The sequence below is a fragment of the Asterias rubens genome, chromosome 20 (genome assembly GCF_902459465.1).
Source record: "Asterias rubens chromosome 20, eAstRub1.3, whole genome shotgun sequence".
NCBI classification, from domain to species: Eukaryota; Metazoa; Echinodermata; class Asteroidea; order Forcipulatida; family Asteriidae; genus Asterias; species Asterias rubens.
In genome coordinates, this window is record NC_047081.1 from 8161725 (window position 1) to 8188208 (window position 26484).

General features: G+C 38.0%; 2 protein-coding genes across 2 annotated transcripts in view; both read right to left on the reverse strand.

Moving 5' to 3' along the window:
* LOC117303901 (dorsal root ganglia homeobox protein-like) overlaps window positions 1-5561 on the reverse strand; it is a 37712-nt gene extending 32151 nt beyond the window's left edge. The window contains exon 1 of the mRNA XM_033788349.1: window positions 5530-5561. The gene's annotated coding sequence lies outside the window, so the exon portion shown is untranslated. The remainder of the gene's footprint in view (window positions 1-5529) is intronic.
* Window positions 5562-14977: 9416 nt separating this feature from the next.
* The window catches only part of LOC117303992 (cell death abnormality protein 1-like), a 47499-nt gene continuing 35992 nt past the window's right edge, over window positions 14978-26484 (reverse strand). Inside the window, exons 9-13 of the mRNA XM_033788464.1 lie at window positions 24648-24764; window positions 22620-22687; window positions 17924-18029; window positions 16682-16829; window positions 14978-16393 (exon numbers count right to left, since the gene is read on the reverse strand). Of these exons, the coding sequence (XP_033644355.1) occupies window positions 15668-16393; window positions 16682-16829; window positions 17924-18029; window positions 22620-22687; window positions 24648-24764 (1165 nt within the window). The 3' untranslated portion in view covers window positions 14978-15667. The remainder of the gene's footprint in view (window positions 16394-16681; window positions 16830-17923; window positions 18030-22619; window positions 22688-24647; window positions 24765-26484) is intronic.

The window sequence follows — 26484 nt, forward strand, 5'->3', positions numbered from 1 at the left end:
CCCCTGAATGAGATGATTCGATATTAATAGGCTGCCTCCTCCTCAGAAGAAGAAAGAAAGAAAATAAACGAGAAAAAAAAAACACGCTCGTCTTCTCCATTTAAACCCACGCGACCAAAAGACTTAGCAGGATTATATTTTTCCATTCGAAAGTTTTATTAGCCTTTCGGTACACAAGTAGCAATTCGATAGTATAAGCCTGCCCGTGTAGCCATTATGTATATTTATAGTATTTCCGTTTTTAGCCATTTTGTGGTGTATTTAGCCTTTCCGTTTGCAGCCATTACGTAAGTATATTTAGCCATTCGCTTTAGGCTAGTGACTTCAACGAGTAGCCAGATCCACTCTATCGTACCACGCCAAAAAGGTGATACACAAAAGTCTGGTCCTTTATGATTAGATCTCACTATTTTCATTACTGGGTTCTGGGAGCACGACAGTAGCCAAGTGTCGAAAAGGTCTTTCGTAGCCCGAAGACGGAGTTAAAGGCACTGGACACTATTGGTAAGTACTCAAAACTTACTTTTGTATAAACGAGCAATGGAGAGCTGTTGATAGTATAAAACATTGTGAGAAACTGCTCCCTCTGAAGTAGCGTAGTTTTTGTGAAAGAAGTAAAGTTCTCACTTAGCTGAGGTCTCGAATTCAAGGCAGCTGAAAGCACTCAACTTGTGCGACAAGGATGTTTTTGTTTCTTCAATTATTCTTTCGCAACTGCTACGACCAATTGGCTGGTCAATGTTCACAGACTTGTTATTTTATGCATATGTTGAGATACACCAAGATGAGAAGACTGGTCTTTGACAATGACCCAAGGTGTCCAGTGCCTTTAAGACTCGTTTGTTGTCCCTTAAGGGTCCCTATACCTATACACTGCATAAGGTTGGAATGGAAAGACAGTTCTGAACGAAATTACATCACACACGGTTTCCTCTATCGTTACAAGGCAAGCGGATACGGGTAAATCTATTACAATTACTTCACACTCGAAATAGTCTCTATAACAAAATTATGATATCAAGGAAGGGAAGTGCCTGCCCACTCTTGTTTTAATACACTTTGTGACGAATTTAAATCCCTTTTCTAAATATGAAAAAAAGTTCGGGCCAATTCCGAGTCGCGTTTATATCGGATTCGGTGGCTATATTTGTCTCCGGCCCTCCGAGCCGTTTACTCTCTTAGTGCGGAAAGCATGTATAGGCCTATAGCGTATAATATCGCTTTATTACGACGGTGATTATTCGGTTATAGCGGGCGTGACCCTATGTCGCTGCTCTCAACGATACATCCCTTGTATAACGCCGGTATTCATTCATGACAAAAAAAATAATACATATATACACGCGTTTTGAGTTGATGGAGAATGTTCACATGCTGTGCACACATATGATGAACAAAAAGTGCACTCACACGATTTGATAAAAAAAGTGACAATGAGCAATCGAGTAATGCTTGCTCTCCGTTGTTATCTAAGATGTTTGGGATGATTTCCTTTTCCCACCACCACCTTAGAGACATTTTCTTTTTATAAGCGAGGTCTTCTGATAATCTGTGATGTTTGTCTTGGGGAGTTAAGATATCTATAGTCGGGTGAGAGGAGATCTTACTCAGCCCCGAACCTAGACGTCTTGGGCTTTGGGGAATTCAGTAGAAGAAGCACAACGCGTCTTGGGGTCGGGTCGGACATTGTGTGATGATATGAGTCGATTACTGCCGTCGTCCAACAGAGAATGATGAAGCTGTCGTAGAGGGTAAACTTCGCTACGAGACAGTCTACACGAGCTGGGATCGCTTCTTCTGAGAGTGTCAGAATCCTTGTTACGTTGCCTTGGGTCTGATGGGGGAAGGGGTGACGTCTTGTGGACGTAACCCACTTCTTTACAGCAATATATCCAAGATTTATATTTTGAGAAATATGTGAATGCGAACGCCATTTTGTTTAAAGCAGCCATGCGAGCACCGTATCAATCTTCTTATTTGTTGCTGCCTTTACTTGGGATAAAGGTTTAAGACAATTTAAAAAATTTAAAGAGGGAATATAGGCCTAGATTAGAACGAAGACAACTAAGACTCAGTTCATCAGTTTGAAATAAGAAGAAGAAGAAGAAACACGATTACCTGCTATTTCGAGCGACCGTCATGACGCGTAATTGAAGTTTGCGTCGCGACTGATTTCTTTTTCGAAATTGTCGAAAATTTTGAAACCATTATTTTGAATAAAGGCCTAAACCAGTTTGTCTTTTCATTCATGATATTTGTTGTTTTGGTGATATTTTAGTACTGCACTCATCGGCTGCAGCTCCGGTAATATCAGCATCAACTATTTCAAACGTTGTTGAACTTTGTCAAACGTTGTTGAACAGTCGTTGTTATTAGTGTTATAATTATTCAAAGACATTTTGTTGTTTTATGCATATGTTGAGATACATCGAGTGAGAATACTGGTCTTTGACAATTACCAATAGTGTCCAGTGCCTTTAAAGCAATCGCACAACATCGTTAAACAGTATTGACCAAAGGCCCACAGTTCGTGTATCACAACTTATATATAAAATAACAAACCTGTGAAAATTTAGGCTCAATCGGTCATCGGAGTCGGGAGAAAATTACGGGGAAACTCATCCCTTTGTTTCCGCACGTTTCGCCGTGTCATGACATGTGTTTAACATAAATCCGTTATTCTCGATATCGAGAATTGATAATTGTTTTAATGTTTTCTCAAAAATTAAAGCCTTTCATGGAATAATTATCCAAGGGAAGTCTTTCACCATTACCTTCTGTAAATCCTGTACGTTATTTGTAAAACTGTGAACTTTTAATTTTTGCTCTGTTCAGAAAGTGTCCAATGACTTTAACAAAAAAGTTAAATAAAGTGAAAGTGTTGTGTTTTATGTTTGGACTCAATACATGAATACGCGAAATTGTTATATTCCCCAAGACGATATCCATTAAAAAATATATTTCAAAAATCGACAGTCCGACCCTATCTTTTAGGACCCTCTTTGGACCAGCAGGCAATTTAGTTTGTTTTGCCTTATGTTTTACGATGAATATCTTGGTATACCCTCCGACTGTGTTCCAGCCGTCGATTTCACCAAACTCTTCCTAACTTAGGATTAATCTTAGGACTTAGGACGGGTTCAGTTCCGTATCCAAATACGTAGCACGCATTGAACTCATCCTAAGTTAGGACGGGTTTCTCGTCCTAACTTGAGATAGGATTAATCCTAGAGTTTCGTGAAATCGGCTGCAATCACCTACCTCGGTGCATTGAAGACACTGGGACACTATTGGTAATTATCAAAGACCAGTCTTCTCACTTGGTGTATCTCAACATATGCACAAATCTGTAACAAACCTGTGAAAATTTGAGCTCAATTGGTCGTCGGAAGTTGCGAGATAATAATGAAAGGAAAAAAAACACCCTTGTCAAACGAAGTTGTGTGCTTTCAGATGCTTGATTTCGAGACCTCAAAATCTAATTCTGAGGTCTCGAAATCAATGTCGTGGAAAATTACTTCATTCTCGAAAACTACGTCACTTCAGAGGGAGCCGTTTCTCACAATTGTGTATACTATCAACCTCTCCCCATTACTCGTTACCAAGTAAGGTGTTATGCTAATACTTGTTTTGAGAAAGTACCTAATAGTGTCCTCTGACTTTGATATGGACGTTTTATTTAACACAAAGGTTCACCCTGTTTCAATAGTACACCTGACATGATGGACACACATCACAGTGTTTATCAAGTCAAATTTAAATCCCAAAATTATGCCCAGCGGACTTTGCCGCTAAACTATCGCCACAACCATCTCGCTCAAAAAAAAAAAAAAAAAAAAAAACAGATTAATTCCCATCAGAAAAGAAACAGCTAAAATAAGAAAAGGAGGTGATTTTCCTGGAGTAAATCCGCTGGTGGCGGAGTTGAGATCAAATCAGAGGATTACACCAAAACAACTTGAACTGCGATAATCGGTTTAACGAAGCTGTCAGTGTACACGACGGCTGTTTGCTGAAGGAAACATCATCGCGGTTTAATTAGTTAATTTAAAATAGGTGTTAAGACACAAAAATGGTCATGCACAGAATGACGCATTAATATGCGCGCACTGTTTTGTACAAGTCTATTTCCAGTCTGATTAGGTCCGGAGATTTGTTATTTAGATTTGTTTTTACCCGAATTGGGGAGGAAAGAAATCAAATGTGGAGAAAAGCCAGTTGGGGAATTCGTCGAGAAATCAAACACGGTGCAATACATATTAATATGGTGTGGGGCTATCTGAGTTATAATGCGATTGCCAGTTTTTTTTCTCTCCTTCTCCATCTCCTGTATGATCACGGAGCATCCCAAAATTCAAATCAAAAAATCGTTTGACTCTGCTGCCCTAGTTGGCCATGATGCCATGGATAAAAATCTGTTCGATATACATTCAAATAAGCAATCCTCACGCATTATAAAACCCCGCATCATGCCAGTTGACAGGATCCCCTCGTTCTAGTAATAGTAGGCTAATGTATTTTCTGCCGCACCAAACACCGGCCATCCATCACGTCAGCCTGAGCAGATTGGATAGTAACGTGCCGTTAATTTGTATAAATTCACGGGCAAGTAAAGCGGGCGCGGGACCCGGCCAAATAACGCCGAAACACGGTGTGTTATCGCCCTGGGACTTCCCGCTTCGTGTTTGCGCAAAGATCAGCTAAATTTCACCGGCCAAGAAAAAACATATTTTATTCAAGGATTTTTTCTTTTTATTATTCGGGTTGATTGAGAGTAGCTAAAATTCACAGGGAAATGAAATTGAAATGAAAAAGAAGAAAGAAAAAACCTGGAAAACAAAGTTTGGAAAAACAGTGTGATCGGGTTACAAATTAAATGTAACTACTTCCTTGTGGAGGGAATGGAATAATCTGTATATCCGCAAAACAATTACTTTTTAGCATTTGGATTTGATCTTTGTGCATGGGTAAATGCACTGGGAACAAATTAAAGTCTGGCTTCGTTTCCCGAACGAGCCACAAGATATATATATATATTTTAATAAAACTGACTTTTGTGAAGGAGACCGGAAGACGCAGTGGGTCAGCCAACAGATATTGATTAAAATCAGTGAAGTCAACTGATCATTTTCTGAGGAGACCTTCGACTAACATTTACATTAAAATTTGATATTTTTACAGTTAAGTTGATACATAGCTCTATTTCTAATGGACTTGAGATTATTATTTTTATTACTTTTTTCAATTTAAAAAAAAATGTATTCATATTGCTGTGCATTGGATATTGACTTTAAAACAATTATGACTGAGAGAGAACAACAAATCATATAGAAATAGCAACATTTTAATGACAATTTTTATTGTTCTGATATGTTTAGCAGCAGCTGGAAACCAGGCGCTTCATGGCAATCTGATTTTGTGTTCAGGAATTCCTTCCGAGTTTCAACTCAATCAAAATGCCACACCAACACAAACAATGTACAGATTATGCAGACAAGAAGTGTGTGGGTCATTGTTACATGTGCTTACCTTCTCCTGACAAACAGTCGTTGACTGACTTCATTTATAGGACTCATCCGACGGCCATTACACGCTGATAGAAGTTAACGTGGAGATATAGGCGTTCTACCACTGGGGTCCTTTATCTATGGTTGAAGCATGGAGGAAGAAGGCGAGTTCTGGCGAGTAAACGGTGCTTCTGCACTATCAGCAGACTGGTATCCGTCGACTGGTGTATAAGGGGTAGAGACACTAAGTTTTAAGACCGAAACGAAGGGCAAGAATGAGCAAAAACCTCTCGCCGTGCACAGAAAGCCATGTGAGAATGGTGCACCTTTGAGCCTCATGCTGCGTGGTAGCGACTGATAATAATAATGCCCAACTCGCTTATGAAGGGCGCCACAACCGGTAGAAGTGTCATGCGCAAGCACAGTTGATTGTGTCTAATTTGGGGTTTTTCAGCAACCAGTCGTGATTAAGCTTATGAGTTTACTCAATGGTAACCACTTTCAATGTTAAATAATGTGGAGCACGGTGTCACAGTAAGGATCATAATTATTTCAACAATAGTATCTTGACAGTTAAAAGACGGGTGCAGGGGGGGGGGGGGGCACACACGAACCCCCCCCCCCCCCCCCCCCGTCGTCCATGCATTGAGTCAGCAATGCGACAGACTGTCTTGACTAAATAAAACAAATCTAATTTTGAACATAAACAATTGACACCCTTCCAGAATCTCCTGAAGTCCTGAAGTATATGACTCGAAAATGTAAAACAGCAAGAAAAGAAGACCAACAAAAATAGAGAAGCTGAAAAATTCCCGCATCAGGTCTTAATATTATTACGAGTCGTGCATCCCCTCAATGAGAGTCGGAGTTGAGCTGAGATGCTTTGCCTGTCCTCGTCATGTCGCCGAGAGCTAACGGTTTAACATCATCCTAAATGACTTGAGTAACACGTTGACATGTAATAAACCACTGGCGCATCCTAACGCATTAAGCTTGGGCCGTCCACACGTCACTAGGCCCGGGCATGAGGCTTCGGGGCCGACACGCTGCTGTGCGGAAGATACTTTGCTCGCTCTCCTCGCTACACGTTGCAAGCGCGCATGAATATTTCACCAAGTCAGATTGGTTTCGCTCGACTGGTCCATCGCTGAAGAAAAAAGAAAAAAAGGGAAAAATGAGGACAAAAAAATCCCCAAAATGGGAGACAAAAACCACCACCAAAAATTAGTGGGACAAGTTGCGGATCACAGTACGCCTTCTTGGCAATTACTGCTGCAGTCTGTTGCAGGATTTGTTGTCGTCATCGAGCAGACAACTGTTGGAACATCCTGGTTTGCACCAAAATATTCAATAATTTGATTAAAAGTTGAATCGCATCACATCACATCTTGCCTCGCGAGTTTAGAACGAGATTCCCTTGTTTCGTTGCTCCAACGCATTCCGTTTTAAAACAAACACACTTGAAATGGGCTGATCACAAAAACACTACAAATGGGGGGGGGGAGTTTAATTTTCACGACATAAAACAGCCGTTAACATCAAGGCATCTATACCATTGGTTGGTTTGTAGATGGGTACGAACCCCCCCCCCCCCCCTCACTGAAAACCCCAAGAGAGTATGGTGCGGCATCAGTGGTACATCTTGTTGGCTGCCAGGCCAATATAACGCCACCGGCTGGTCGAGACTACATCATCTAAATCCCATCGAACGCTAATCTAATTGGCCCTGAGCCACTTACACGCCATAATTTAATATTTTGGCTGGGGCTTTTCTCTCTCTCTGTGTAGTGTTGATCAATTCCTCATTTTGTCCGTGGATTACGACACACAGGATGCTTTGGGTATCAGCTGCACCCGATGCCCCTGCCGTTGAAAACGGCGAGGGCACCCGTCATCGTGGAGCGTCAGATGGCGTTCAAGGTGCGTCGTCGTGAAAAAAAAACCCCAAAAAACAACTCTCGTTTGACATCTGTTGGAGTCGGAGAATCTTGTTTTATAGACAAATTTATGTCAATATGGATCACAGGAGTTACATGATGTTAAAAGATGTATCTGTCGTGACAGGTACTCCTTTGTAACTACAATTTCCATAATTTTTTTGCGAACGTCATCAAAAATAAGCAACAACCAAATAAACAAACTCACCAAATAATATAAGTACATTGTCAATCACGCCAAAAATTACAGGTGGGTCTCTTGTTTAAAACTTCACATTAAATAATGGCTGGAGGGACAACAAAATAATTTGTTTGTGCCTCCAATCTCCATTTACTTGATAAAAATATTATTTGAAATTTGCCTTCGGTGGACTGCAATTCGGTGGACTACAATTTCTAGAGAAAATCGTCACCACACTTTGCTTTAATGTGTTACTGAGCCAAATCAAACAAACGACGTACAGGGAATTCTTGACAAAATATTTATCATGGGGGAAGATGCATTAATCATAATTTCACAATTCTCTCGGAAACTTTGCCATCTAATTTGATAAAATATCCACTTTTTTTATTTTAAATCTTTGCTGAAAACAAGAGCAACTGTCAGAATGGGGTTTCTTCTTTATATAAAAACACAACTGAAATGAAATGTCACAAACCTTTGCCTATTTCAGATCAACAATCTACCTTCCTTTGTTCTTTTGTTATTGAACGGTAAACGAGTGTGTATAATGACTGCATCCATCCCAAATGCCTCAGGGCAATCTATACCAACTATCACCATAACATGTTCTTTTACAAATTAAACTTGCACATAAAATTCTGTCAACTGAAACAAAAGGAGTGATAGATTACTTTGTAGTGCCAGAAGGCTGTCAATTGCCCGGCTTAGATAAAAACCTGGCACGGTGTCTAGACCACTAGTCATTTGGTTAATTACAAACTAAAGAAATCTCATTTACATACTATGTAGGCGTTAAACCTGAACCGCTTCACGTGTACTGGCGTCCCATAGCACCCCCCCCCCCCTCTCCAACCAAAACGGTACGCTTCATTTAACCTCGTTCCCACATCAACAAATCACAGGCAATACAACTTTATTGCCGGGGATATAGTCTGTACTTTTTTGACAAATTTGACTCCAAGGTCGGGGATCGAGCTTGAGAGATGCAAATCGATGTCGGAAGGAGCAGTTGGAGGACATTATTTATCAAAATGCCAGCCCCGGCTGTTGCGCGCCGAAACACTGCAATTTTTTCTTCACCTCTCTTGCTTGTGCTTTCTGCGTAAGTTTTTATCAAGGCATTGGACACGATTGGTAATTACCACTGGTAATTACTCATAATAATAATATTTATATTGTTGTCATACAAATTTACTCGGTATCGAGCAATGGAGAGCTTCAACAAGAATAATGGACTGGCAACCAAGGACAGGGAGAAGGAAAAGAGGTACACAGAGACGAAGATGGAGAGTTGACATCCGTTTTTTTTTTATATGTTGGAGCAGCATGGACAAGAACTGCAATAAATAGAAACGATTGGCGTCGACATGAGGAGGGCTACATCCTACACTCAATGAACACAGCGTAAATGACGATGGTGATGAATGAAGAGCTGTTGGTGGAAACACATTGTGAGAAACGGCTCCCTCTGAAGTAATGTAGTTTTGGGGAAACGGGTAATTTCTCAATCAAATATTAAAAGACTTCAGGTCTGAAGTCATTTTAATATTCGGCATCTGAAAGCACACAAATTGTGCAACAAGGGTGTTTTTTTCTTTCATTATTCTCTTGCAACTTCGATGACCAACTTGAGTCAAATTTCACAGATTTGTTGCCTACTCTCTTTAATGTAAAAGAGTGAAAAAGCACTCTTTGAAGAGCCATATGAAGGACAACCCACTCTTTTAGATTGAATTTTGCATAATATTGTTCTCTTGTAAACATCGATGACCAATTGAGTAAAAACAATACACAGAATTTCTATTTTATGCATTTTCAGCAACACCAAATGAGAAGACTGGTCTTTAACAAAATACTAATGGGGTGAAGTGCCTGTAAACAGCAATTTTTTTCTAAAACCAGTCAAATCAATTAAGATTGGATGGTATTCTTGGCTGGTATCACATCTCTGCTATTGATGATTTTCAAAGATGGTAAATTTCAGCATATGTTGTTTTGAGTTGGCATTTTAGTCATAGGGGAAAGCTCAATGCTGCCATGATTTTTAGACTTGATAAAAAGTAATTAACAACGAGTAATTATTGGTTTTGGTTTTTACCCATACCCCTATGTGTGTTAGCACTGCTGTGAAAACAATATCACTACTCGGTTGGGATTCGAACTCACGACCCTTGAAATTCCAGAGCAGTGTCTTACCAACCAGACTACCGAGATTGCCTGGTAGCTAGAGGCAGTTCGAATCCTTTGTTTTGGTAATTAACAACAATGACAAACATGTTCGTTTACATTGCATATACAGCTTTATTACAAAGCATTTTGTTAAAGACATAAACACGACAAAATACAAACAAGTTTTAATTTCCATCCACGAAATAACCTTGTACGTCATAATGACGTCAAGACAATAAATTAACATACTTCATTTGTTTTTAAACCAAAGGAAACATTACAGCATCGTCCTCGTTATCTATATGTTCTTAAAGATTTAGCTCAATGGAATTACATGGCAAAGACATTTCTAATTAATATTGAAAAACAGCTATTTAAAAAATAATTACATCCGGGTATCTTCTAACCATAGACTTCACCTAGGCGATCGAGCAATATCGTACACCAAAGCGTTCCAGCCAAAACAACGTTTAGTATTGAAAATGTCATCTAATTTATTTTCCTATATATACGCATACAAAATAATCAAGAGCTGCAGCAAAATATTTGCTTCGAAAAATTGTCATAAATACACAGCATGACAATAATTGAGCCTTCGCTTTAATGGTTCTCCGTAATTCAGTTAGGTAATGCTGTATAAATAACCTATACTTTATATCTCGGCTATTAATTAAATATACATTGAGAGAGGATCATTAGGTACCCGTTTACTTATCCAATTACGCATGCGCAGTTTGACGACTTCCTATACGCAGGCTTTAAATAATAATTGAGGAAGAAAGAAGAAGGTGACACAAAAAATACAACAAAATGTGGACAACTGACTAAAGTGGATAGTACGTTTCCATGGCAATGAAAGTCTAATAGAGGGGAAAGTCACTTTTCAAGATTTAGTAAAAAAATTATGATCTTATTTAAGTCAATAAAAAGGCATTGATAACGAGATTGCAATAATTACACACAATGTTCAGGTTTTGGGTTGAATTGACTGGCAATTCATTTTCATAAAGTGACAGTTAATTTGCATAAGTTAACTTGTTTTGTGGAAGGGTTGTACGCCTGTACGAGGGTGACGCCTGCTTGATCATATTTATGCAAATTGGCATATTATATTAAATTTCCACAGGTTAGTTTGATTGTTTATATATATCTACATGTAAATAGGATTCAAACAACCGAATGGTTTCACTAACCTATTGCATACGTTCCCTTAAAGACACTGGACACTATTGGTAATTGACAAAGACCAGTCTTCTCACTTGGTGTACCTCAACATATGCATAAAATAACACACCTGTGAAAGTTTGAGCTCAATTGGTCGTCGAAGTTGCGAGATAATAATGAAAGAAAAACACCCTTGTCACACAAAGTTGTGTGCTTTCAGATGCTTGATTTCGAGACCTCAAATTCTAAATCTGAGGTCTCGAAATCAAATACGTGGAAAATTAATTCTTTCTCGAAAACTACGTTACTTCAGATGGAGCCGTTTCTCACAATGTTTTATACTATTAACAGCTCCCCATTACTCGTTACCAAGGATGGTTTTGTGCTAATAATTATTTTGAGTAATTACCAATAGTGTCCACTGCCTTTAAAACAAAAGGAACTTCGTGTCAGCCATATCTTGCGACACAAAATGAGACATTTACTGTAACACTTTGCCATATTATGCATTTTACTACAAAGGGTCATACTTGTTAACGTATGTCTTATTGACAGTCATTTTTAAAGAGACAAGTTTGCGTGGCTGTAATTTTCCCAACACAAGGTCGCAGTAAAAACAATACTTCCCCAATTAATAATTTTATGTTTGGAAGTCGGGTATGTTTGTTCATGGCCACCACGCAAAACGAGTAAACATGCATTTATACGCAGCACATTAATTTGCCTCAGAATACACAGCCATTCGATTTTTCATATTTTTTTATCTTTCTTTCTTTCTCTCTCAATCAGACGACTGATTGTTGCTAATTGACAATATTGATCTAATCACACTGACTCATTAACATGGCCATTTTAGCAGACGGCTGTTTGTATTCAGCCAAGTAAGAAACAAAAATATGCATTAAAACATAAAATGCATGCAACGCATGTATCAACTTACTGGTTTCAGAGTTGTTGTGTTTTCATAATTCAGTCTAAAATTGTTTTAAACCACAGAGATGTTTTCATTAAATTGATCAGCATTTTATGTTGCAATATTCCCCCACACTGCTTAAAATGTTGAATAATAGTTCAGTTTCTGATATTCTATTATTTTTTATATATTTAATTCCAGTTTTCATAAAAGAAAATCCAAAATATTGCGAAATGTGAGCCTTGGGGTCTTAACTGGTTACACTTAACTAGTTTAAGCTAAACGGGATTATCTAGTTATCTTTAACTGGATTGTGCTGACCTGAATAAGATTAGTTAGACTAACACTAACTCAATAACCCAGTTAGAAGTAAGAAACTCTCCAATTCAGATCCGAAAATAAGAATAACAAAAACTTATAACAATATTAACAAAAAGTTTATTTTTTTAAAACTGTTATTAAAGGTTTTAATAAATCTCTCAAAGAGAAGGCTTCTTCTTTAACTGACACTCAACAAAATTGACCCCGCCCTCCCTAAAATATACAAAAAAAAACTATAAAAATTACCGGGTTTTTTTAAAGCGACTTTCCTCTAATACAGGTTTTGGAAACTTTCTGTGACTATATGTGGAAACGTAATGAGAGGAACTAGTCGTGGACAAAGATTTGTGAATAGTAAATATAAAAACAATTTCCATTATGATCTAGTTCAAGGCCAAACAACAGTACAGTTTCTAACAATATTAATTTACACCCAGCAATTTAGACCAGAAATTTCTTTTATATAATTAAATTTTAACATTTGAAATATTTTTTTGGTGCCACAATATGTCTTCAAGGAATTTTCATATATTTCATTTTCTTTGTTATTCTTAAAACTTAATAATGAGTATGACACAGATGAAAAAACAAGAAACACTTGGTGAGTTAAGATGTACACTTTTCATATTATTGGATGCGTTCGTTTAGCTTCCCTGGGTCGACCCCGCAGTGCTCACTCGGGTGAGCCCCTGACAAGAGCTAATCGAACGATCACACTCGCCCTCTCGAGGTGACGACATGCACCTCAGGTCACCCCCAAGTGACCCGCTCCACAAGGGCACTGGGGGTTAACCGGGGTCGACCCAGGGAAGCTAAACGAACGCACCCATTATAAACACAACTTTTGTGTGTGTTTGGTTAACATTGTCCGCACAAAAGTGGTGTGTATAAGAGATGACAGTGACGTCATACAACGCCCAGCTTTGGTATCGATACTGTATTCGAATTCAAGAATCGATTACTTAATGTTCCAGCGTTTGGAGTAATAACAGTGGGAAAACGATTAACAGTATTCGAATATTAACATGTTAGTAACGAAGGCTAGTCGGTATGTAACATAACGACTTTCCTTAAAAGGAAGGTGTTCCTTGAAAATTCTTTGAACATTAAGATAATATAAACATTTTTTAAACAACACTTTGTGAATTTTTACATAAAGCATTCTACATGTTATTTCATTTAACAGCTAGGCGTTTAAGTACTCTCATAGTATTAACAGGCAATTCTATAAGTTAAAATAATAATCTTTAAATTTATTTGTTTTGTTAATAATTATACAATTGACGTAAAAAATATTTCTGGAATTATTACACTCTCGAAGCACAAAAAACACCCAAAGAGGAAGCAACGGTAAGAAATATGAACTTATGAGACTTGGTGGGTGTGACTAGTCTAGGTTAGCTAGCAATTTTCTAGCAATCACGTGACAATATAGTTGCAACGTGTCTTTTATTTGTAAAGGGTTCAATTTCATAGAGCTTGTTTAGCGTTAGCAGGTTACCAGCCAAGCTATCATATAATGAATTTACCTGTAACTGGTAACCCGCAAGTTAAGCTGAGCGGGGCCTCGGCACTGCTTACCGTAACCTGAGACTGGTACCCCGCAAGTTAGGTTGAGCAGGGCCTCTGCTTACCACAAGCAAAGGATCAGCGTTTATGTCAAGCGTAGTTCACGGGTTCGCAGAGAATTGTTGCTTGTGGGCTTGGGGCGTAACTAGGCATTCTACGCGTACACAGCTTGCGCAGACATTTGGTGCTTGCTCTGTAAGTGAAGATGAGTGATTGTAAGCGCAGAAGGCGGCGGTAAGCAAAACTATGAAATTGGGCTAAGACCAGTTGGCGGAGCTTTACCCTCAGAAATAAAGCCATGTGAAAGCGGATCTACTAACACTATTGTAAAACACAGCAGCAATGGCTCAAAATAAATAAATAAAAGTAAATCCAAATGCAGATAAAAACAAAACAACAAGCAAACAAACAAAACAATAGTAAACAACAACATCAACAACGTCATGATAATTTACAAATCTATAAATTCAGTTCAATTTTCCAACCACGTATATAAAGATAACCAAGCTATAAAACAACACAAATGAAGAGGGAAAAACACGAATGATTTTGGCCTCAAAACATTAAAACAAAATTTTTTAAATAATTTGTTTTTTACAAGAGAGTTGATGAAGGTACTCATAATGGGAGACTTTCTGGGACGATAGAGGGCAGCAGACTTACCGGGTAAATCCATTGTTCTCAGAATTATGCGCATGTTCAGAACTACGTAAACAATGGAAATTTACCCGGTATGTCTGCTGCCACCTAGCGTTGGAAAGTCTGCTATTGTTAAGCTACTGAAATTCAGATCTGAATACTCAATGAGATGATTTATCCCAGAATAATTTGTTTTCTACTTTTTGGTACTTGAGGCTGCGTCTCGCTTTTAAAAAGTCTTCGAGGCTTTCTTTTCTTAAAACATGCGTCTTCTTTTTAAAGGCACTGAACACTATTGGTAATTACTCAAAATAATTATTAGCATAAAACCTTAATTGGTGACGAGTAATGGAGAGCTGTCGGTAGTATAAAACATTATGAGAAAGGGCTCCCTCTGAAGCAACGTAGGTTTTAATAATTTTGCACTGAAATATTTGAATTGAATTCGAGACCTCCTCGAATTCAAGGCATCTGAAAGTACACAACTTGTGCGACAATGATGTTTTTTCTTCCATTATTCTCTCGCATTTTTGGCGACCAATTGAGGCAAAGTTTTCAAAGGTTTGTTATTTTTATGCATATGCAGAGAAACACGAAGTGAGAATACTGGTCTTTGACAGTTACCAATAGTGTCCAGTGTCTTTAACTGAAATCTTACCCCTATTAATAGTCACTTGAAATTTACAAATTGTTTACTCCATACATTTGAATTGAAGGTCAACCACAATGCTTTCAGGTGAATCGTTTGAACACCAACCTTACAGTTAAAACAAAACAATTAAACCCCCTTTTTGGTCCAAAAAGACACAACAAACATCCAATGTTTCTCTCTATTTTAAACACTTCCAGACGAAATAGTACCGTAATAGTTGCTTAAATTAATCAGTTTTGTCTCGGCATTTTTCCTGAAAAAAAAAACCCAATAACGGAGAGCGTTTTTAAATATTATAATTATTATTTTTTATCATTTCCACCTGCACTATTTTCTTTTCCGCGCCAAAAATCTTATCAATTGCAAAATCAAAACAATAACTGATATTAAATACAAATCACTTTGGAAAGAGACAGTGTTTACTACGACCTGGAAAAAACCCACCCCCTTTTAAAACTCCAGCTCAGAAATTTCATCTCGCCGCTAAAATCTAGAAGAAAAAAAAAAAAAATTGTTTATTATCCAGGTTTGGGTAGTAAAGAATAGGCTCTATACACTTATAAAATATAAATATAAAGGATTCATATACAGACAGTAAAAGGGGAAGGAGTTTCAAACTGCTGAAGGGGGACTACTTTCTACAACATCCTTTAACCGATCCGCGTAGTGATCTGCCTTCGGACTCGTCGTCGTGACGTTGTTCATTGCGTCGGTCTTGTACCCAGGACTCTCTAATGGGTTCTCGTGGATGTTGACGTGGTCTGGCGATCTGCCGGTCGTGACGCCATTGAGGCGCCCTCTACCTCTGGGCTGGTGCGAGGGTGACATATCGTGGGTGTACGGTGAAGTGGAGACCCTTAGGCCAGGGGAACTGTGTTCGTCCCATGTATAGTCTCCGCTATCATGATCGCTACCGCCAAGGTGCTCATTTATAGCTTGGATCTGCGGATTGGGGACGTCAATGATGTCCCCACCGCTATCGGAACCTTCGCTCTCGCTTCCTAAATCACTAGAAGCACCTTGATGGTCAATGGGCAATGTGTCAGGATCGCCTCTCCCTTCAAACGAAGCATCAGAGTTATTTTGGGGTTGTTCCTGCGTCACAAACTCCTCTGTGGGCACCGCTGCGTAGCCGTTCTTACTTCCTTTCGTGATGGGTGGGCTGCCCTGGGTCGGACTACGGCGTGAGTGGATGCTAGTTGACGGTGACTGGCGTGGCGCACCGCTCACACTGCCGTTGCTACCCCGTGACAGGGACCCCCGACCAACCGAAGTGTTACTGGCCTTACGGGCTCCGAGAGTGGGCTCCATGTTGACAGCAGACTGCTGAGTGTGGAACTACAAAAACACCAAGAAACAAAAAGAAAAGTGAAAATCAAACAAGTTGTGAAAGACAATGAGATAATGTAAGTGATGACGCGTAAGATGAGTAGAAGAGAAGCAAGATAGGAAAGGGACCGATTTGGCAGGGGTTTCTGTCCCCTTGCAAGCCTTGGGATTCTGTTTCTTCCATACGGCGAATTGTGTAGCAATTATGTCTGACAGCGTCCTCTTTTGAATCAACTCCCAGGAAACAGCAGCAAAGTTTCCCGATTGACGAAAGTTTACATCTTAAAAGACACTTACACTTCTCAGCTCGATGTCATTAGTGGGATACGCCCCTCCTCCTCCACCCCCTGCGCCAGACTGTATAGATGCACGAAGACGCTTTGCATTGGTCTGCTCACGAAGCATATCTTCCAACTTCTCCCTCCTCTCGGTCTCACGAACATTCCTTTAAGACGACGAGGAAAACACCAAGAAGTGTCAATTTTTGATATAAAATAATTTATAAACAACAAGGGAACAAAGAACCGAACAAAGATATAAACCATGTGAACTTTGTTTTTAATACAATAGGTGTGCACTGGTCCTATGGAAAAGTTGACATTTTTCCACATAAGTTTGGAGACGTGTCCCCTTTCATCATGATAAGAATTAGACAGTGCAATCTCCATAAATATAAGATTTTATGTTTTCTTCCATTTGGCTGTGTACAAATCGTGCCTGCAGGAAGTCCAGGCTCATTGGCTCTTTTGTAAACATGAGATGCCACAGGTCACATTGTCTATATATAGTGACAAAATAGGGAGACCACCAACATATGGCTAGATAGCTCAGTTGGTAGAGCGCTCGCGTGTCTCCGGAGTTCGTTGGTTCGAGTCCCATCCTAGTCAGTTTTCTTTGTTCAACCCAAAATTATTATGTTTTTTATGAGAGACCGCCTACAATATCACCTGGCCTGATGGCGATTTCAAGGTGAGGGCTACACTTCAAATCAACTACCACCACCTGGGCCCAATTTCATAGAGCACAATAAATTGCTTAGCATGAAATTTTGGCCTTCATAAAAACAGGATTTCTAACAAAATTTCCGGTTGATTTTCCGGATAAGCGAACAGCAGTTGAATATCAGTAACGGGCAATATGCATCAAATGGAAATTTTGTTGGTAATCATGTTTTTATCAAGAAGAAATTTCACGCTAAGCAAACTTTTGTGCTAAGCAGCTCTATGAAATTGGGTCCTGGGCTGAACCAGGGTTACCGCCCCGTCACATGTATATCATTCACAAGGAGCCTGGCTGTACCTTCCAAACTTTTTTTTTACAAAGCAATTATGGTTAAAAGTGCCTTGCTCAAGGGCACAAGTGTCTTGACCGGGATTCGAACCCACACTCTGCTAACAACACCAGAGCTGGCACAGACCCGTGGATAAATTCAGATACTTTGAAATTTCGAATATTTTGTTTCACAAGACTAAAAGTATCCGATATTTTATGCATAAATTACTTATTCGTTATCCATATAATTTAAATGAGATGACCAACCTGTTTTTGACGTAGACGATGATGACGATTCCAATGACGATCAGCATTGACACAAAGATAACACACATCGTTATGACCATCTTGCGAGAGTTCTCTTGTTGATCTGCTAATCAAACATTCAAATAATATCCATTAATGATTATTCATAATCATGAATATTCATTTGGAAATTCTTCGGTTAGAACACTGTATAAGATTTTTGCGTAAAGGCAGTTAAACAAAAAATACAAGGGTGTGGAAAGGTTAAGATTAAAGTTTAATAGAGGCTGAAATTATTGTTTGGTAAATATTCTTATGAATTTTGATAACCATACACATTTTTAATTTTCCAGTTACAAGTGATTGTCACTTGATAAACACTCGCTAGGGTTTGAGATGAGCTATCAAGAAATTGAGTATACAAAAGTATAAAATTATTAACTGGGGCTGCTTGATGAATATTCATTCACTGTAAACCATTGATTGGTCAACAAGGATCTTTAAATGACTATTCATCAGATTATTAATATTCTTCTATAAATATTCATAACATTCAAATACCACTGCCTCAAATTCTATTGTGTAACAAAAATATTCAAATTTACATGCCAAAGAGGTTCGATAATGGGGGACTTTCTGGACCGTAGGTGGCAGCAGACTTACCAGGTAAATTAAATTGTTCTCGGTAATATGCGCATGCCCAGAACTAAAACGGAAAATAACCTGGAAATTTTGTTGTCACCTATCAGTCCAAAGTCTTACATTCATTCTAAATAATTATAACCAAGAATTAATTGTTGAGTTTGATTTTGATTTGTAAACGCTCAAAAAAATTGTTTTCGTGTATGGAAGCTGCATTTCCATGGCATTGTTCGTGTATGGAAGCTGCATTTGAATGGCATGAATATTCATGAATGAAATTATGAATAACTACAACTATAAAGATACAGGGAGCAAATAAATAATACTGGCAAGCTAATGCAGAGAGGTCATTGACCCCGCCGTTGTTATGCAATAACATGCTACTAAAATACATATCAACAAATATAACAGTTTACAACGCCACTTGTTTTTCCGGAGTTCATCATCAAAATTGAAAGCGCGAAAAGTAGGTCTTTAAACGTTCATATCGATGTATTATCAAACCAATACTGAGAGGGAAACAGGGTGGCCTTTTTCATGATCGCGAAAGTGGCAATAAAAAACTGCCGATGGCATTTGCAACTGTCTGGATTGACACGAAATAAAAATCTACGTCATAGTAGTCTGGTCTCCCTGTGATTACCACTGCATGCTGTAACAATACAGGAGGCCCGACTTTGGTAGAGTATAAAGGTGAATAGGCTGGTCTCCCTGGGATAATCAATGACGTTATACAGGAGACCCGACCTTCGTAGCGTAATGGTGATCAGTATGGTCTTCATGTGATTATCAATGCTGTATAGGAGACCCGACCTTGGTGGCGTACAGAAAAGTCTGGTCTTTCTGTGATTATCAATGCTGTAATATTAGACACCTGACCCTAGTGGCGTAATTGACGCTATCCACTTTTTTTTAAAAGGGTATCAAAAAATATAAAAAACAGTATTGATCCCAAGCAACTCTTTCAGGAGATCTATATAATTTTAGGACTGTGTTTCGTGGGTGTCGAGTGCTTTGTTATCAACATCATGAGCTTGTGATTCAGTCCCTGTGGTTCGCATGCAGCCTCAAGAAATCAAGACAAGTGCTGTGTATTAAGATGCCCCGCTTTGGGTTGACAAAGATATCAAAACGATGATGCAACATACTATTCAGTTTGTAAAAAGGAAAGAATCCAAGCGCGCCCTCATTGTTCAAGTGTGTAATCAAATTTTGTGATTAACATACTTTACTATAAACAAAAAGAGGACTGGCCATTTTGGGTTGACAAGGTTACTGGTCAAAGAAATCAAATAGATGCAACATACTCCTTCGCTCGCAGTTTAGAAAACCAAGTGCGCCCTCAGTGTTCAAGTGTCGTATCCAACTTTGTGACTAGCACAATATTAAAAGAGGACCGGCTTGCATCCTGTGTCTCTACAATAATCTGTGTAGCTTTGGTGTTCATCTCGCATTTGACATAATTCATCCTCTCTGTCCGCCATCTTAGAATTGATTTATCTTCTTGAGTCATCTCATTTTGACAGACTTGCTCATTTTGTGCGCGACATTTTTGCCCGTTGTCTCCAACAATAATACTGTTCACATGACATCCTTTCGCATAGACTGTTCCCACACTAAGTTTGCCTTTTTTTCAAAGATAACAAAATTGTATAATTTCCAATTATGCAGTCAGTATTAATAGTATCATATTCTACTTGTTTTTTTTGCAAAGCATAGAGGAAAAGTATTATTATTATTTTTTTAATTGAAGAATTTCTACTAGAACCGACCAAAAGAAAATGACTATTCTATGGCTACCTGTTAAACCACACTTGTTAAACCACACCCATAGTAAGAGTAACAACACATTGAATGCATGTCACGTTGAACCCTTAATTTATGCTGTGGCTACGGTGGGCGTGGTCTAAGGTAGGCGTGGCATTACTAATTATTATAGACCGGTGTAGAAAAATAGCGCAGTTCATGCAAATAACTAATGGCGGACATCCAGTCATTGATGCTCATGCATATTCATTAGCACATGATCGGAGCATTCAACGTACCGGATAACATATAACGTTTGACTCGATGGGAGCGATGGAGAATTGGAGTACCTAGTAGCAACAACAACAACATGACATGGGTTGGGAATAATGGTAAGCTGGTAACCCTACTGTAAGAGCATACCTTACACACTGTTACATGTGAAGACACGCTAAAACAAAGCAGGATACCGGGGATACTTTGCATGCCGGTGTGCAACACACAGCGCCCTCTAACGACACTGTTACACTATTCTTTAAATCATGCATCCGTCCCAATTAGGTGCAGAGATCTAAACAAGTCTATTATTTCATACTACGCAGGCATGGCAGGTTCCATTATTATCTGGAGGGAAGATGGAACATGCAGTATACTACCTGTGGGTAAAATGGAATGGTCGGCACTTGCATGACATCGGGTACAGTGACAATCAACAAATCAACATTCACATGTAAACATGCAAACATTGTAAACAAACTTTTAACATCACCTTCTCAAGTAAAATAAATAAATCGTCCAAACATGTTTTGAAAAAAACACACTCGCACATTAAAACTGTATAATACGGTTATATAAAACCGCCATTTTTGGTTAAAAAAAAACCAACACTCACAGATTATGACGTAAATTACTCACAGGGACCCTTTTTTAGAAAGTATACCGAAAAGGTTTTTGTGAAACTTTGTGGTTCGGTTTTACTTGATGACTTTCTACTTGAAAGTAATCATGATGCTCCATGCAGAACGTGCCCATACCAAAATGCCTTTGATTTGCATGAGTTGTTAGCTTAAGATATGATTCCGAAACGGAAAACCACCACCCTTCAAGATGGGAAAGCGTTTGCTATCAGAGATATTTGGAAATGCGAAAGTTTGAATAAGTAAATTCTCCTGAAATTGGTAAAGTTTGTGAAAGCATACGGGAAAAAAATGAAAGTCAAAAAAAAAAAAAAAAAAAACACTGCAATCATGACAAGATTTTATAGAGGAGTAAAGATTTAAATTGTTCGATTAAAAAAAAAAAAAAAAAAAAAAAATCGTGCTTACACACAAAAATAGGTGACATTAAACATTTGTTTTCCTCCAATTTTTCTTCAAAAAATCTCGTAAGTGTTTACACACACGAAAACAGGTGACAGTCACTTCAACAAAAAACCAACACCGGGATTTCGGTGGGATTACAACGAGAGGTCAGGATAGGTGGGAAAATAATATATTTAAAAAAAACACCTTCAAAAGAAAGGCAAAATTAACAGCGCCCTCTAGTGGCGGGATTCGGGAGAAAGGAGGACCGGTGAAGAATGGCATGTCCCAAGACTGGAATGATGATTGCGGGACAAACGACGAAATTAAATTAACGGATTTGTGTCAAATTTTACACAAAATGTGTTTCTCTCCTTAACTGTACAAAGCATTGTGAAAGGGATGATAAAATTAAAAAACGATAACATTCTGAATGATGAACAAAAATTACAACATTGAAATCTTGAGAAGAGTGCCGTGCTTTCCCCAACAAGACTCAAAGAAAGAAAGAAAAAAAAAAAGGGATTTGGCGAATTTTAATTTTGGTATGTAAATATTTTTTACCACAATTAAATATTCACCATGTAAATTTTAAATAAAAGAAAATAAACTAAAAAAAACCAAAACAGGTAGTTTCAGATAAAATGCGGATCAAGTAAAAACCACCAACAGCCATTTTGGGACATCCACCAGGAAGAGGGAAAAACAAACAGATTCAGGAATTGAAGCATGATGAAACAGCTCCCTCTAGTGGCAGCAAGGTGACAAGATGCGAGGAAGTGCGTGATTTTTATTTTTGTTTGTTTTTGATACTGGGCACGTCATTGGCATCTACTTACTTCCCGAATAGCCTGGTTTCACATACTGACATCTCGAACCTCCAAAGTTTTGGGGACAGCTAGAAATAAAACGGCAACGTAAAAAAAAAGAGGGGGGTTCGGGGGAAAAAGGAGGAGAAAACATGTTAATTTGCATAAAGAATGGATAAGACGGGACACGGCTTTGGTATCCTCCACGTAGGTACTTACTTGCGTTGGGGTGGGGCGGTGGGAGCCTTTTGTACTGACAGCGTTCACCCGTAAATTTATCAAGGCAACTGTGAAAATTTACAATCAATGAATAACAGAAGGAACAATGATATATTTGGTATAAATTGTATTAACTGTTACGAAGGAAGGTGTGATGCATCTCATTGTGCACTTGACCAATGTTATCAATGTTTTGACCAACTTTATAAAAGAGGAGTTTTTTTTACCCTTCACCGATGTTAAAAACATGGTTCAAGGGAGAACATACATCAACAAAGTCACAGCTATTGGCAAAATTGGATACAGCCAATGGATTGAAAGCACTTACGAAACCATGGCTAGGGCATGGGCTTGTGGCTAAGGCTCCGTTAGTTTATGTAGAAACCGTAGGCTTTCCCTCGGGACTTCAAGTCTAAGCCTGAGCCAAAGCCCAAAGGCGTGGTTTCGAAAAGGGCCGACGACCCTTCAACAATTTGAGATTTCGAGATGCGAGGTGGCAGCATTGGGTTTAAACCAGTGTTTTTATTTCCACAACTTGTGATTATAAGCCATTTTCATTTAACAAATACCGCATGTGCGAACATAGGGCGCCAGACTAGTCTGCCCATTGGGTTGTGCTGCATTTGGACCGCAAATGGCGTCCAGTAACCACGTACGCGACCCCAAAGAAAACTGGTCCTTCCAAGTAGCAACTCTCTCTTAGCTCTGGGTAAAACCCACTGTTCAAGAAAATAATTTCAAAGTGACGTAAAGTTTTAACGTGTGTCCACTCTGTCTGCTGCCACCTACGGTCTCAAGGTGTCGTTTTGAATTTTGTTGACACCTATGACGGTTGGCCTGTGCTGTTTCTGTTAAAATAAAAACCCTGACTTTTGAGATTTCTGATTAAATCGATCAAAACAAGTGAAATATTGACCAAGTTTGAATGAAACACACAAACAAATCCGAAACAAGAAAAACACACAAACATCACTTCATGGCTATGTTATGTTCAAACCCTGTTTAACAGATTAGTGGATTATTAAAATACAAATTCAACTTGAATTAAAGACAATATTGCTATTGTACAGATGCACTTTCATCTGAGCTGAGAGAATAGTTATCAGTGATTAATTGTTTTTGTTCATGCTCTCTAGTCAAAATAGCTGCTCATAGTTTTTCCTGTTGCAATTCAAGAGCCAAATCATGCTGTTATATTTTATTCTGCAAAGTCAACATGTGCAACGTTATAGGTTAATTAATTGAGTTAGTTAAAAAAATGTTTTAACATAAAAACTTGAAGGAAAAGGTAAACTCTTCCTCCCGCTTTAGAGATTTGTCTCCTCTGGCGAGTGGTTTGTACACTTGCGTCGTGGATAAGGTTGATTGCACAGAGTTTACGAAAAGATCAGTTGAATTAATTAAATAAAATATTTATAAAATTGCCCCTATTTGATGTCTGTATTCATGATGTGAATGGAACACGTTAGACAGTACGTAAGGACAAGTGTTACATTTATTATGACATTAATAATTGATGATAACGTATAACCATGTCAAAATGACGTAATGTATAAAACAATTTTAGAATGTATTTTAGTGTTTGATAAACCCGAAGAGCAAAATTATTGGGAAAAAAAATACTATTAGTTTAGAATTTTTGCAGTTTGCTTAATTTATTATGTTATTTGTTTTTGTGTAAACAATATTCTCTCCCAAACTGTACTTTATTTTAGAAATTAATTTTCAGATTTTCTTTTTTTAATTGTGTTTTGCCCCAAAGTAAAAGTTTACCTTTGTTTATAAAAGGACTTATTATTTTTTTTGAGAGATGATTTTCACTTGTTAAATAAGTTTAGTTTCCCCAGTTTTCCCCTGTAATTTTAGTTTTTGGGGAAAAGTTTTATCTTTGGCTATAAAAAAAGATAAATTCTTTTTTTGAGAGAGAGAGGATTCCCTCTTGTTTTTTAAGTTCAGTTTCCCCAGTTTTCCCGTAATTTGTTTATTTTTGGTTGATTCTTCTCTTGTTGTATTGACAGGTCTACTCACTTGCATACATATTCCTGCTTAGTTTCGTTATAATTACATTCTCCACCGTTCAAGCAACCACAGTCCAGGTCTGGTTCCAGACGCTCGCAACGTTTCCCATGATATAGAATGGGACACCTGCCAATCAGAGTTACAGTTACTAAAAACATCCAATCTCCTTCGTTACCAAGGCAACCATTGTGCATCACCTATGATACCAGTCAGTGCCCTTCTACCACTTTATAGACCAATGAGAAGCAGCCATTTAATGAAAAAGCATCACGAACACTTTTTACAACACATACACTTTTTTTGTGTACAGCAGCAAAGCAAAACATTACCAAACACGTTTACACACATAACTCCCAGGGTATTAAATATTCCACTCAAGATTGACTTGACCGCGGTCAAAGGTCAATCGAGGAAGGTCAGTTCAATAATCAATATTGGTTTCCATCTCAGTATAATGGTAATAGAGGTCATTCGAATTCGATTAAATTGTTTCTTTGCCCCATCCCTCCCCCACACCCCAGATGAATAGTGTTTCGAGTTTGTAATGATTCAAGATGGGTCAATTTCAAGCAATGGATTTAGGCACAAAAGGGAACAAAAATTAACCACATACTTAGTATTATATTCTAGACTTCACAACACTCAATGTGACCACAACACCAAAACACCAACTTAAGACAACTTCCACTACCACTATAAAAGCAACCACATAATATTGGAAAACAGAGATACAGAAACAGTTGTTTTAAAAGCAGGAGAGGAAAAGTTTGTGTTCAGCTTTGAAAGAATGGATGTCAACTCAATAAATATGTTGAATAGAAAGATGATTTGATAACATGTTTGATGTAAATTATTTTGATCTGAGTTTTGACAAAATGTTTTCAATGTCGATGGAAATGGCAGTTTTGGAAACTGAAGAAGTGGAAATTGAAGTTGTATTTAGTTAGAGAAACAAAATAACTTAGAATAAATGAGATGTATTCGAGTTAATGTAATAATCAAGGAAAGAGATAAAGTGTTTTGTTTTTGAAAAGTTCACTTGGTTTTATCTACGTTGAAATCGAGTTAGTCAAAGAGAGAAAACTCTAAATAGGCGTGTTCTACGTCTAAAGGTGTGATGTCAAACAAATGGTTGCTATGGAAACAACTAGCAGTTTTTCCAAACTATATGATGAGCTAGGACCACCGAATTTGTTTTCCCGCATACACTTTCCAATGAATAATATTTGTTTTCGGAATGTTAATGTAAGGTCGAAGATTGGGGTGTAACAAAGTCTTTGATAAAAAAAAAAAGTTTATTCAATGGTGTTTTTTATAATTAGTCATAATTCATTGTGTGCTAGTCAAACCTAATTAATGAATAGTGTGTTATTTGAGTAGGTATGTTGTTTTAATCAAGTCTTGTTTAGCATTTTCAAATTCAATCACGATTAGTGCAAAAGGAAGCCAAAATCCACTCCAGTGACGTCACTCAGCCACACTTAAAACAAATGTTTAGCATGCACATTTATAAATATTCAGCAACGTTGTACATTAGTTGTTTTGCAGCAACATGCAAATTTTGATCATGCAGTGGATGGTGCTATTGGTCAATCCAGATATTAAAATTAGCATATTCATGACAAGCGGTGAGGCTCCTGACCAAGCACATAAATAATGTTATTATAATAGGTTCAATGATAATAATAATAGCCAAATATTTAAGCAAAACTGGGTTCAATACAACATTTATTTTTAATAAATACAAAAACAAACCTGAAGCTTATATTACTTAATAAGTAAAAACCAAATCGACCTTCAACTATTGTTTTGCACTGGATGTTAAAAGGATTGTTTAAAAGTTTTG